The sequence below is a fragment of the Harmonia axyridis genome, chromosome 6, assembly GCF_914767665.1.
Source record: "Harmonia axyridis chromosome 6, icHarAxyr1.1, whole genome shotgun sequence".
NCBI lineage: Eukaryota > Metazoa > Arthropoda > Insecta > Coleoptera > Coccinellidae > Harmonia > Harmonia axyridis.
The window spans coordinates 34988040-35001680 of record NC_059506.1 but is presented as its reverse complement, the minus strand read 5'-3'; the positions used below and the strand labels follow the sequence as shown (position 1 = coordinate 35001680).

Sequence of the window (13641 nt, the reverse complement as noted above, 5' to 3'; positions counted from 1 at the left end):
CTGGTAACAGTTCGTAGATCCCAACACCATGCATAATATTTTTTTCTAACGACATTCCTAATTGCATTAGAATTAGAAATACCCTTGAACCTAATGCTATTCTGCAGTTGAATGTTATTGACACTGACATTAGCTAGTACAATGCACTCTTGCATTATCTAAGCTAGCAGATAAATTTGTAAAAAAAAATCATTAAGTAAATTCAAGTTTCTCTATTTGCTATGGAAAAATTGCTAAAAATTAATCTTCATCAGATTCTGTTTTTTCGCATATCAAAAATTCAACAGTCGTTTTTCTAGGATTCAATGAACTTAAAAATCCTACAACTTGTACGACCTTGTATCTAGCGTTGTAAACAAAATTAGGATGTATTAGTCCTGCATACCCGCTGCATCTGGTAATGTGTCTGATTTGAGATGAAAAAAAAGTATAAATTTTTCCCCTCTTTTCAGAGCAACACCAGTACTCGTTTTTCAGTCCTGTTGTCTAGATGTAGAACACAATTTTATTTGATTTAACTATTTTTGTCTTTTAATTCAGTGAACGGAGAATTTTAGTACTCGTGTTTCTTGTCTTTTTATATTTTATACCTTGATTTGGTGAGTTTTTCGAATGGAAGAATTATTTATTTATCCACTAAGAGATCCATAATTAACAAATGTTACATAGGACATGAATCGATATAAAAAATGTCTTCTTTTTGTGTTTTCATTATTTCTATATATTTTTTTCATTTTATGACACTTTGGTTTTGAATTTTTGGAAATTCATTCATCATAAAATGCTTTTTGAATCTGATACTGATATTCACATTTTTTCATTATAATTCTCTTCTATCTCTCTAATCAATTTATTACACAGGAAAAAATTGATGTTGCCTATAAATTATTTTGAATTTTTCAGCTCTTTTATGAGAAGAACATCACAGAACAAACAAAATGAGTAATGTACCAGTTGCTGTTTCGATTATTTTTTCAACACTCATCCTTTATTATTATAACTACACATATTGGAGAAGAAATCGTGTAAAACAGAGATTTCCTCAGGTTCCTATTTTTGGTGACAATTATCGACATTTTTTCGGAAAAAGCCCTTATCATAAAGTTTTGGAGGCGCTTTATTGGAAATTTCCAACAGCAAGGTAATGTAGTTAGATAAACAGATTATAATATACAATTTGTTAGGCATTTTCGAACGTTATCTTCGTCATTTATTTTGTTAAATGTTAATTTTTTTCCTTATATTTTAGAAGGTTCATTCTTTTTTGTTATTCCGTTTATTTTTTATCTTAACATTTTTGTAGGTGGTGTTTTTGTTTTTGTTTTATCAAATTTCCCTAATTCTCTTTTTTTTGCAGATATACAGGGTTCTACCAGTATATGCAACCTGGTCTGATGATCAGAGATATGAAACTGGTAAGAAAAGTTTGTGTGGAGGATTTTGACACATTCAAGGATCGCAAATCTTTTCTACCTAGATCAGCTGATCCGTTATGGAACAAAAACTTATTTGCTCTCCAAGGTAAGGTATATTTATCCTAGCAATGAAATGACATCATAAAGCTTTTTTCAGCATCGTTGCCAGACGATGTGGATTTTTTCCTAGTTTTACCATAAAAACCAACACAAAAATTTGCACGCTATGAATTTTGTATTTAATTGTATTGAAATTTAATTTTATTGCGTACTGTTATAATTTGAATTACAGACAGAATAACTAATCGACAATGTAGTGAATTGATTGTAATAGTAGAATGAGCAAATATCTCTAGATTTGTGAAATAACAAGAGAATTTTTGGTTGGCACCAAGATCTAACTAGGTGGGGCGTCACTGATATCATTTGTGCCGACTATCCCTTGGCTTATATAAAGACACAGACCCTTGATAGAACACTTCTTAGTTCTCCCGAAGGATATCTAAAAGCTAGGGCTCCTTAGGAGCCTTCAAATATGCCAACACTACAGAAGATCTCCTTAGGACTGATTGGCAGAATATAATATCAAAAATGGTCGGAATTCTGAATGCCTGAACCCTAGCCAACCTACCACGATAATATAATCTAACTTTGTGGTCGATCGTCTAGAAAGCAGTATTTTAGAAATACAGCCAATTTGGTCCTTTGTTTTGCGCCCTTCTTAATAATTACAAAGAAGATCATAATGGCAAAACTGGAAAAATTTATGGCAGCCTTGGTCATCACTTCTTAAGAAGATAGAACTGTCTTCGGGTCATAAATGTGTTCTTCTTGGTTGTGGAATTTGCAAAATACGTGTTAATAAGTATGTTGTACATTCTAAAACTATGAAGCACACTTTATGTACTTCCAGAGCTCCCATAGCAAAATTGATGCCTTGTAGTAATCTTCTGCAGGCTCTCTGAAGCCCATGTTAAGTTGGTGTTACTATCAATCTCTTTTTCGCAAGTTTATCAGCTTGTACATTGCCTTCTTGTCTTGACCTCCATAACAGAGTCACTTTGTTGCCTATAGCCAAAGATTTATGGTATAACGGTACTCCAAATCTATGTTGCTCGAATCATTTTTGTTCACTCGCTATTCGTACATTACAAGATAATTGATTCAACATTATTACTCTTTTTTCGTACCTTACAGGTGATCAATGGAGACAAATGCGTAACACACTGTCATATTCATTCACTGCAAATAATATGGGAGTAATGAGATCTAGTCTACCTTTGTGGTCGATAGTCTAGAAAGCAGTATTTTAGAAATACAGCCAATTTGGTTCTTTGTTTTGCGCCCTTCTTAATAATTCCAAAGAAGATCATAATGGCAAATCTGGAAAAATTTATGGCAGCCTTGCTCATCATCTTAAGAAGATAGAACTGTCTTCAGGTCATAATGTGTTCTTATTAGTTTTGGAATTTGCGAAATACGTGTAAACAAGTATTTCTCATATTTCCAGAACTAAGAAGCACACTTTAATGTGCTTCCAGAGCTCCCAGATCAAAATTGATGCCTTGTAGTAATCTTCTCTAGGCCCTCTGAAGACCATGTACAGTAGGTGTTACTATCGATCTCTTTTTCGCAAGTTCATCAGCTTGTACATTGCCTTCTTGTCTTGACATCCATAACGGAGTCAGTTTGTTGCCTCTAGCCAAAGGTTTTATGCTATAACGGCACTGCAACTCTATGTTGTTCGAATCATCTCTCTTTACTCGCTATTCATACATTACAAGATAATTGATTCAACATTATTACTCCTTTTTCATACCTTATAGGTGACAAATGGAGACAAATGCGCACCACACTGTCATATTCATTCATTGCAAACAATATGGAAGTAATATGGGATCTGGTCTACCTTTGTGGTCGATAGTCTAGAAAGCAGTATTTTAGAAATACAGCCAATTTGGTTCTTTGTTTTGCGCCCTTCTTAATAATTCCAAAGAAGATCATAATGGCGAATCTGGAAAAGTTTATGACAGCCTTGGTCATCACTTCTTGAGAAGATAGAACTGTCTTCAGGTCATAATGTGTTCTTCTTGGTTGTGGAATTTGCAAAATACGTGTTAACAAGTATGTTGTAGATTGCATAACTATGAAGCACACTTTTATGTGCTTCCAGAGCTCCCATAGCAAAATTGATGCCTTGTAGTAATCTTCTCCAGGTTCTCTAAAGCCCATGTAAAGTTGGTGTTACTATCAATCTCTTTTTCGCGAGTTTATCAGCTTGTACATTGCCTTCTTGCCTTGACCTCCATAGCAGAGTCACTTTGTTGCCTATAGCCAAAGGTTTTATGCTATAACGGCACTCCAAATCTATGTTGTTCGAATCATCCTTCTTTACTCGCTATTCATACATTACAAGATAATTGATTCTTACTCTTATTCTTTTTTCGTACCTTACAGGTGACAAATGGAGACAAATGCGCAACACACTGTCATATTCATTCACTGCTAACAATATGGAAGTAATATGGGATCTAGTCAACAATACCGCTGACCGATTCTGCAACCATCTGTTGAGGAATACAGTGAATGACGAAATAGAAGTTAAGTTCAAAGATATCTTCACCAGATTCGCTACTGATGTTATAGGAACCACCGCATTTGGTTATGAAGTGGATTCTATGGGCCATCCCAATAATGAATTTTACAAAAACGGATGCCAGGCAATGTTATCAAACAATTTCTGGAGAAACTTCAAATTGCAACTGTGCTTAATTTTGCCGATTTTAGGAAAAGTGAGTTGAGAATTTTTCATGTTTTCACATTATAGTTCTATACTTTATATTTTATTATTTTTTTCTTTTCATACAAAATAGATAGTGTAGCAAGGAGTAAATGATTGAAATTTGGAGAAAACAACAAAGGGTTTACAATTTTTGATAAAATTTGTTAATAATGTGTTTGTCCACCGCGATTATCTATACACTCCCCCAACACGTCTTGGCATTGATGCAATAAGATAAGATGGTCTATTTCTTCTTGAGGAATACTATCCCAAGCTACCTGTACTTCATGTCTCAGAGCCGCCAGTCCATGGGGGCTGGGGTAAATTTCCAAGCCTTCTACCCATGATGTTCCAAACATACTCTATGGGCGAAAGATTTACATGGGTCGCTTCGAAAAAGTTCAAGCTAACTCTGGCAACATGAGGTCGGGGGGCATTATCTTACTGAAATATTGGATTTTCGAGCCGGTTAAGGGGAGGGAGAACATTTGGCTCCACTATTTCTTGGAGGTTATGCAGCGCTGTCATGTTACCTCGAATAAAGACTAAGGGTAACCTACTTGCGCCTCATACCATAATGCTTACCATCCGGTGTACATGACGCTCAACATCAAACTGAGGTTCACGTCTTTCTCCCAGACGTCGTCTAACCCTTCTTCGGCCATCATGCGCACCCAAGGAGAAACGAGATTCATCAAAAAGGACGACCTAATGACATTCCATATTCCAATTTTGACGTTCTCTGCACCACTGTAATCGTTGCCGAGGTAACACAAGATGGGGTCGATAATTCTTCAGTCCAAAAGACCTAATCCGACGGTAAACCATTCAGATAGTTGCAGGATGGCCTTGATCTCCTAACCATTCTTCAGCCAAAAATCGAGTTGTCGCAAATCGGTCTCTATGTCCATAAGTCTTAGACGCCGATCTTGAACTTCATATGTGCCCCTGCGACGTCCGGTGCCTACTCTTCTTCGATTTTGGACATTATCAAACCACGCTTGACAACATCTCATAACAGTAGTTGGATTTCTGTTCGTACAGTTAGCGATTTCTCGAAATGACAACCCCGCCTCCCATAGACCAATAATTCGACCTCTTTCAAATTCACTTAGCTGGCGATGAATTCCGCGTACACGTGCTCTAGGCATTTCAACAATAACTAAACATTGACTTTGCATCTCCTCGAACAGCTGGTTTGTTGTGAAATTTTAAAAAAATTGAAGAAAACGACTAAAATATTTAAGTAACAAAAAACCTTCATGATTTTTTCTTCAAATTCAATCATTTACTCCTTGCTATACTACCTATGTTTTACCAAAAAAAAAAAAAATAAAATTTGAACAACTCCTTCTGGGTGTTGCAGTTTCTTCGTCAGTTGTTTCTACATCGTTTTCTGTGGAGCTCAAAAGTTTAGGGTACCATTGACCGTGGCTCATCCTGTATATATTTCTCTACCGTATAAATAAAAAAAAATTTCTCAAAGTTTCAATTTCTCTTATTTTGTTGACCACAGAATAAAATTTCTCTGAATTACTAATGTGTCATCTTTCAGATCTTCAAAGCGCACATTTTCGATAAAGAAGTTAGCCGATACTTCAGAAGTCTCATCTGGGGAATAATAGATCGTCGTGAAGAAAATGATATTGAACGAGCGGATATGCTGCAGCTTCTTGTGCGGCGAATACCGGAAACACACTTCGATAATGATGATATAACGTCTCAGGCTCTAGTTTTCTTCTTGGGAGGCTTTGAAACGGTCTCCAGCGCTCTCTGCTTCATGGCATATGAGTTGGCACTCAATCCAGATATACAAGAAAGGCTGTACAAAGAAATAAATGACTTTAGGGAGACCCATAAACGTGAGATAACATATGAAGATACAAAAGGAATGAGGTATCTTGAAATGGTATTCAATGGTGAGTTAGAAACTTTTTATTCTGAGACATTAGAAGAAAAACTCTGACGACAAGTTTTATCATTTTGTGGTGCCAAAAGTAAACGTAAAAAAAACACACTTACAAAGAGAATGTCGATCAAATTTTCATCTCAATATAATGCTAGGATGTGTGGAATACAAAATCATTTCAATGTCCTCCGTGTGATCTCTTATAAGACTTGTGATGTTATTGTATCAACTGAACCTTATAAGGATGTAGATGCAAATCCAGATGCAGAATAAGCCATAACGTGCCGTAAGGGAAGCCCAAATGCTGTGCGCATCGAGAAATTGATAAATTCCAGTCTAACGTGCATTTTGATGATGTATGGGCCGTGAGACATCAGTAACAGATCCATTCTCTTCGAATTTTTTCACTGTCTTCTTTTGTCGTAATGCACGAAATGTACTTGTTACAGAATCATTTTTTTTTTGTTTTTTTGTTACTCTTCAACAGCAGATAAGCGATTCTTATTGTTGAATGGCTAACCTTCAACTAAACATATGACTATTCGGATAACAGTTTATAATCCCAGTTCTTTTTTATTGCGTCGCTTATTGTTGAAAACGTATTTAATTCCTCCTAGTTCAGTTAAGGGTCTATTCGATGGGACAGGCCCTCGGAGTAATAAACATAGATAGAGGAGGCTTATGTAATTTTCAGTAAGCAAATTTTGTCCCCAACATGTCAAATTTGACATGAAGCGCGCGGAAATGAAAACATATCAGTGATACGATATTTCACTCAATCTGCGAGTTTCTCCACAAAGAACGCACTTCTTATATCCCATAGTGAATCAACGTTTCATAGTAACTCAAAATATATTGAAATAAATACCTAAATATATCAGAAATTCAGAAAACAAACTTCAAGTGCGCCAAACGACGTGAAACAACCGATGACACTAGGAGAGCAAAAGTTGCCAAACCTTGGATTTCAGCAGGTAGCTACAGAAAATAATAAATATTCTGCTTATTATAAATTCGAAAATTAGGAAAAATATCTGATTCCAAATATTCAAACTTGAATATTTAATTGAATATTACTCAAATAAATATATTTCATTCAATATAATATACATTCTTAACGATATAGTAAAACTGTGGATTTGAAAATATATCACAAACCGACAACGTAATCTAACCATGTTGGGGACATGTAAAAATTTCGTATACTTCCTTAATTTTAAGTTTATTACTCTATGGACAGGCCCAACATTCTGAACCTTTTCCTGATTACCAATTCATCGCAGAATAGCCTCCTGAATGTTTGACATATCTTCACCAAACAACCTGCCAAACCAAAATTGAAAGTATAACCATCGACTAAAACTTCTCTCTGCTTTACAGAAACCCTAAGAAAATGGCCACCACTGTTGAATATGGATAGAATGTGCGTCGAGCCATACACCATCAAACCCGAAAAACCAGGAGAAGAAACAGTTCACCTAGAAGAGTCTACCCTAATTTGGATCCCGATATGGGCTATACATCATGATCCCGAACACTGGCCTAACCCTGAAGTCTTTGACCCGGAAAGATTCAGAGATAATACTAGAACACCAAACGGTTTCATTCCATTCGGGCTAGGCAATAGGGGATGTCTTGGCTTCAGATTTGCAACTATGGAGATCAAACTCCTCTTCATCCACCTCCTCACATCGTTTAAAATCGAGCGTTCATCCAAAAGCCAAGTCCCTTTTGTACCAGTGGTTCACAGTTTCAGCTTGACCAGCGAAGATGGCTTCTGCTTCAAGCTGGTAAAAAGACAAAAACCGAATGCATCAACTACTTGCCATACCATGGCAAAAAACTATGTACGTAACCGTAACCAAATGTCTTTTGAAACAGGACCTATCTCAGGGAAGTGTTCATTCAAGCTTCCATTTATGAAATTCGACCCCCCAAGGAATTTAAGATTTTTAATGCATATGGCTCCAAATCCAAGTACGATTATTCCTACCCAAAGAGCAGAGACTCAAAAGCCAGCAAAGTCCGAAAACCAATTGCCAAGGCAGGGAGCACTTGACTCGAAGAAAAAGACCGAAACGTTTGAGGATTCTAAGTGCCCAAAGTCAAGTGGGGAGACACAAAGCACTACGAAAAAGACTCAAACGTCGAAGGATTCTGAGTGTCCTAAGTCAAATGGGGAGACACAAAGCATTAGGAAAAAGACTCAAACGTCTGAACGTTCTGAGTGCGCAAAGTCAAGTTGGGATACACAAAGAACTACAAGAGAGACTCAAACGTCGGAGGATTCTGAGTACGCAATGCCAAGAAGGGCGACACTTGACATGGATAAGATTCCAATGCCAGAGATGTCCCAGAACCTAAAAAAGGAGACTGATAAATCAAGCAGCGGGCCCCCAGTGTTAGAAGAAATCGATGATTCCGACGATTGGTCAGAAGAGACCGATTAATATTTGCCTATTTGATGTTTAAAGTTTATATTATTTAGTTTTCATGACTTTTGTGACTGTATTTTTTATAGAAAGGTATTATCTTATCATGTAATATCAAACTGGATTTTGGTATTATGGATAGATATCATTAATAAATAATACTTTCATTGGATGAATTGTTTCATTTTAAAATATATAAAATATTCATATCAATATTGATCAATTTTTTTTCATGAATTAAACTCAATTCAGTATTTCGCTGAAGTCAAAACCTGATCTGTGACAAGCCATGAAAGCGCAGAAAGAAACTGTAACTGATCACTATTTAGAAAATTCCTTATCGAAAAGTTTTCCATCTGAATTTTCTGCAAAATTGCAATATTTTTCGTCAAATTTTATTCTGAATATCTTCTGGCAACTTTTCTTGGCACACAACTCTTGCAGATCTAAGATATCTCCACCATCATTGACCATTGTCACACAATGGTCACTGTACAAGTTTGGATTTTTGAGAATGATCTAGTAATTTTCTCAGGTATTACAGAAAAGAAGTGAATACCACAAGGCTGAACTATGCAGTACCTCTTTCTGAGGGGTATAAAGAGTCTTTTATGTGTACAGGTTCCACCAAATTCTCAACAAAAGACATTCTGTAATATAGTCTTTATTCACTCCTTCGTAACATCAAATTATACAATTCATCTGATCATTAAATTATTTTTATTTAATCTACAATGCTACATAATATATATTATCCATAGAGTTGTCCAAGGGAGTAGCTAAGTCGTTACCAATGTTTGGAAATTCTAGTAGCTAGTTCAAAACATCTGTACATTCCTCATCCAATTCACAGCAAAGAAGCTATTAAAAAAAAAAACCTGAATTAGAATTGTTTCAACGGTTCTAAAATTTTCAACTATAGATAATGACTTTTCTATGGTTCTTCAGAATTGGATGGTATTTTACTCACCTTCTCTTAGAGTTCTCTCCGCTTGAGAAAAACAATTGCCCAAGAAGAATAGTGACCAATGCGATTTTGAGAGTGTCATACCAACAACTACCATTATTTTCGGCATTTTTTATTGTTTTACTTTGCATTCTTTCTTGTGGAGCTGCATTAAAGTTTTTAGTATATTTCCCCAGATTCAAAGATGTTTCTAAAACTCAAAAATTAGCATTCTCTCATCCAAGATATTCAATATCGAATGTACGTACTTCTGTAGTCCCTAAACTGATTAATCGTAGAATCATATCTGCTAACTATACCCTTAATTATAACCTCTTTGTCATTTGTACTTTTATTGGGTGTAGCTATGGATCTTTGGTGACTCAATCTCTCCATTGTCACAAGATACCTATTTCCGTTACCTGAAAAAACTTATATTTGAGTATCAATATAAATCTGCATCTCTATATTCGAAAATATCTTCTGTGAAATGTAAGGAACGTACTCCCTTAACACCCTGTATAGAAAAAATAACCTAGTGTGCATTTCGAGTACTTACTGAAATTCCTTCGGCTGCTAGTCTTGACTAGATTCCTAATATTCTGACCATCTTGAACTTCAAGATCTAAAATCCTATCATTCTGTATTTGTCGTATGTTCTTTACTTTTCTGTCATTAATGTACAATCTTTCTGTGTTTCTCCTAGAAGCAGTTACACTATTTCGTTTGTTTTCCAGCCTGGTCATCGTACTAGAGTTCTGACGCTGTCTACTGTCATTACCAAACTCCCTTAACCTTTCAGAACTTCTTCGATTATTAAGAGACCTGGTTGATGTTGACTTAATTACTGGTTCAGACCTAAGATAAGTAACAGCTCTATAATCTGATCTTGCCTTCGTAACATCGACTGATCTTGTAAAGTGGTTTTCTTCAAGTTTTGGAGCTCGAATACCGTTGAACCTCACATCAGCTTTTGCAACTTGAGGGTCAATTGATCTTAATGCTCTGTTTGTATCAGATCTCAATTGTCTTACATCAATTGATCTAGGGGCACGATTAACATGTATTCTAGAATCTCTTTGATCATCTGCACGATTTATAATAGATCTCACCTTTCTATTTTCAACTGATCTCTCTCGAATTTGGTCTGATCTAGATGAACGTCTATATGCTGATCTTGCAGAATTATTTTCATTAAGCCTTGAAGCTCTAATACCATTGGACCTCACATCGAATCTTGCAACTTCTGGAGAAACTGATCTTACAGCTCTATTTGTGTTAGATCTCATTTCCCTTGTCTCGATTGATCTAGTGTCACGATTGAAGTCTATTATAGAATCTCTTTGATCGTCTGATCTAGCAGCACGATTTACAGTGGATCTTACCATTCGATTTTCAACTGATCTCTCTCGTGTTTGATCTGATCTAGATGAGCGTCTATCTACTGATCTTGCAGAACGATTTTCATTAAGCCTTGATGCTCGAATATCATTGGACCTCGTACCGGATCTTGCAATTTGAGTATCAACTGATTTTACTTCTCTATTTGTATCAGATCTCACTTGTCTTGCATCAGTTGATCTAGTGCCACGATTAAAATTCATTCTAGAATCTCTTTGATCGAATGATCTAGCAGCACGATTTACAGTTGATCTAGCCACTCGATCCTCAACTGATCTCTCTCGAATTTGGTCTGATCTAGATGAACGTCTATCCACTGATCTTGCAGAACGATTTTCATTAAACCTTGAAGCTCGAAGATCATTGGACCTCACATCGGATCTTGCAACTTGTGGATCAACTAATCTTACTACTCTATTCGTATCAGATCTCACTTGTCTTGCATCAATTGATCTAGAGGCACGTTTAAAATTCATTCTAGAATCTCTTTGATCGACTGATCTAGCAGCACGATTTACACTTGATCTAGCCACTCGATCCTCAACTGATCTCCCTCGAGTTTGATCTGATCTAGATGAACGTCTATCAACTGATCTTGCAGAACGATTTTCATTAAACCTTGATGCTCGAATTTCATCGGACCTCACATCGGATCTTGCAACTTGTAGATCAACTGATCTTACTAATCTATTTGTATCAGACCTCACCTGTCTTGCATCAGTTGATCTAGAGGCACGATTAAAATTCATTCTAGAATCTCTTTGATCGACTGATCTAGGAGCACGATTTACAGTTGATCTAGCCACTCGATTATCAACTGATCTCCCTCGAGTTTGATCTGATCTAGATGAACGTCTATCTACTGATCTTGCAGAACGATTTTCATTAAACCTTGAAGCTCGAAGATCATTGGACCTCACATCGGACCTTGCAACTTGTGGATCAACTAATCTTACTTCTCTATTTGTATCAGATCTCACTTGTCTTGCATCAGTTGATCTAGTGCCACGATTAAAATTCATTCTAGAATCTCTTTGATCGAATGATCTAGTAGCACGATTTACACTTGATCTAGCCACTCGATCCTCAACTGATCTCCCTCGAGTTTGATCTGATCTAGATAAACGTCTATCTACTGATCTTGCAGAACGATTTTCATTAAACCTCGAAGCTTGAAGATCATTGGACCTCACATCGGATCTTGCAACTTGTGGATCAACTAATCTTACTTCTCTATTCGTATCAGATCTCACTTGTCTTGCATCAGTTGATCTAGTGCCACGATTAAAATTCATTCTAGAATCTCTTTGATCGACTGATCTAGCAGCACGATTTACAGTTGATCTAGCCACTCGATCCTCAACTGATCTCTCTCGAATTTGGTCTGATCTAGATGAACGTCTATCCACTGATCTTGCAGAACGATTTTCATTAAACCTTGAAGCTCGAAGATCATTGGACCTCACATCGGATCTTGCAACTTGTGGATCAACTAATCTTACTTCTCTATTCGTATCAGATCTCACTTGTCTTGCATTAATTGTTCTAGAGGCACGATTAAAATCCATTCTAGAATCTCTTCGATCGTCTGATCTAGCAGCACGAGTTTCAGTGAATCTCACCAATCGATTTTCAACTGATCGCCTTCGAATATCTTCTGGACTTAGTGCAGACCTGATTTGCTTGGTGTAATCTGATCTTGAGGTACGTCTTTCGCCTAACCTCACAAATCGTTCATCGGACTGTATTACTCTATTTTTATTGGATATTGAATATCTGCTGAGGTCATTCCTAACTTCTCTCATTCTGCTAATATCTCTTGTAATAAATCTTTCGTTACTATTTCGTCTATCCTGAAGAGTTCTTCCAGATTCCTTTGGGTTCTTTTCCAGTCTATTCTGTTGGAGTCTTCTTTCTGGAGTTGCTCCGTCTCGACTAGAATCAATCTTTCGGAGAACATCACAAGTAGATCCAAGCATTTTTTTGCTGCAGGAACCAAAGTTTCCATCATCTTCTGAAATGAAACCTTGACCTTCAGAAAGGACTAATAAGATCATCAGCAATCCAGAGAAACCTTTCACTATCACTTTCGGATACATGGTGGAGGAAACTTAAAAATTTTGCCGTTTTGAAAATGCCTTGTATGGTTCTTCGGTGTAATAATGTTTGCGTGGTGGACAACGAGGCTGTCTGAGGAAACTGAGAGATATTCACGTCTTTTATACCCCTTGTCCGACTTGCAATTTCGCACTTGGGTGGATATAATTGTGCCTGATTCGATTTTAAGATGGCAGTTTGTTACCCATAATTCAATTCCTGGGACATAGTGGAAAGTATCAATGAAAATTGGGATTTATTTCAGAATGAACCGCATACACTTGTCATAAAAATCATTGGACGCTTTTCTGTTCAGTTCAATACCGTTCCAAATGTGAAATTAGGTATAAATACAACTATATATCTCCCAGAACCTGTCTCCATATATCTCTTCTCTATTTTCTCATCCCTCTAATTCTTTATTGTGTTTCTTTTCGAGTTATTGTGCTTCTCATTGAATTTTTGATGTGTTTCATAAATTATGTTCAAAGTGAAACTCATCTAGTAAAGAGCTAAGGATCTAAAAGCTTTGGATCTTCTTTCAATATCCCTAATTTGTTCGGGCAGTATATCCAAGCGTTTCACATAGCTGTGGAGAGTGTCCTAGCTGATAAGAAGTGGCCATTATTCAATAAATAACTAGGTCCTTTGAGGTTCCA

General features: G+C 36.4%; 3 protein-coding genes across 3 annotated transcripts; 1 reads left to right on the top strand and 2 right to left on the bottom strand.

Moving 5' to 3' along the window:
• The first annotated feature begins 437 nt into the window (after window positions 1-437).
• On the top strand, window positions 438-8710 carry LOC123682335 (cytochrome P450 9e2-like). The gene is made up of 6 exons (XM_045620901.1): window positions 438-599; window positions 904-1141; window positions 1358-1521; window positions 3873-4207; window positions 5753-6116; window positions 7487-8710. Exons 2-6 carry the CDS (start codon window positions 939-941, stop codon window positions 8554-8556), a joined length of 2136 nt encoding a protein of 711 aa, XP_045476857.1. The 5' UTR covers window positions 438-599; window positions 904-938; the 3' UTR covers window positions 8557-8710.
• A 531-nt stretch (window positions 8711-9241) lies between these two features.
• On the bottom strand, window positions 9242-9906 carry LOC123682782. The gene is made up of 3 exons (XM_045621563.1): window positions 9754-9906; window positions 9509-9695; window positions 9242-9399 (listed from the first exon to the last, which is right to left on the bottom strand). The coding sequence occupies exons 1-3, from the start codon at window positions 9878-9880 to the stop codon at window positions 9357-9359; spliced, it is 357 nt and encodes a 118-aa protein (XP_045477519.1). The 5' UTR covers window positions 9881-9906; the 3' UTR covers window positions 9242-9356.
• Window positions 9907-9993: 87 nt separating this feature from the next.
• Window positions 9994-12984, bottom strand: LOC123683150. Its single transcript, XM_045622050.1, has one exon. The coding sequence runs from the start codon at window positions 12982-12984 to the stop codon at window positions 9994-9996; it is 2991 nt and encodes a 996-aa protein (XP_045478006.1).
• Between the last annotated feature and the right edge of the window lie 657 nt (window positions 12985-13641).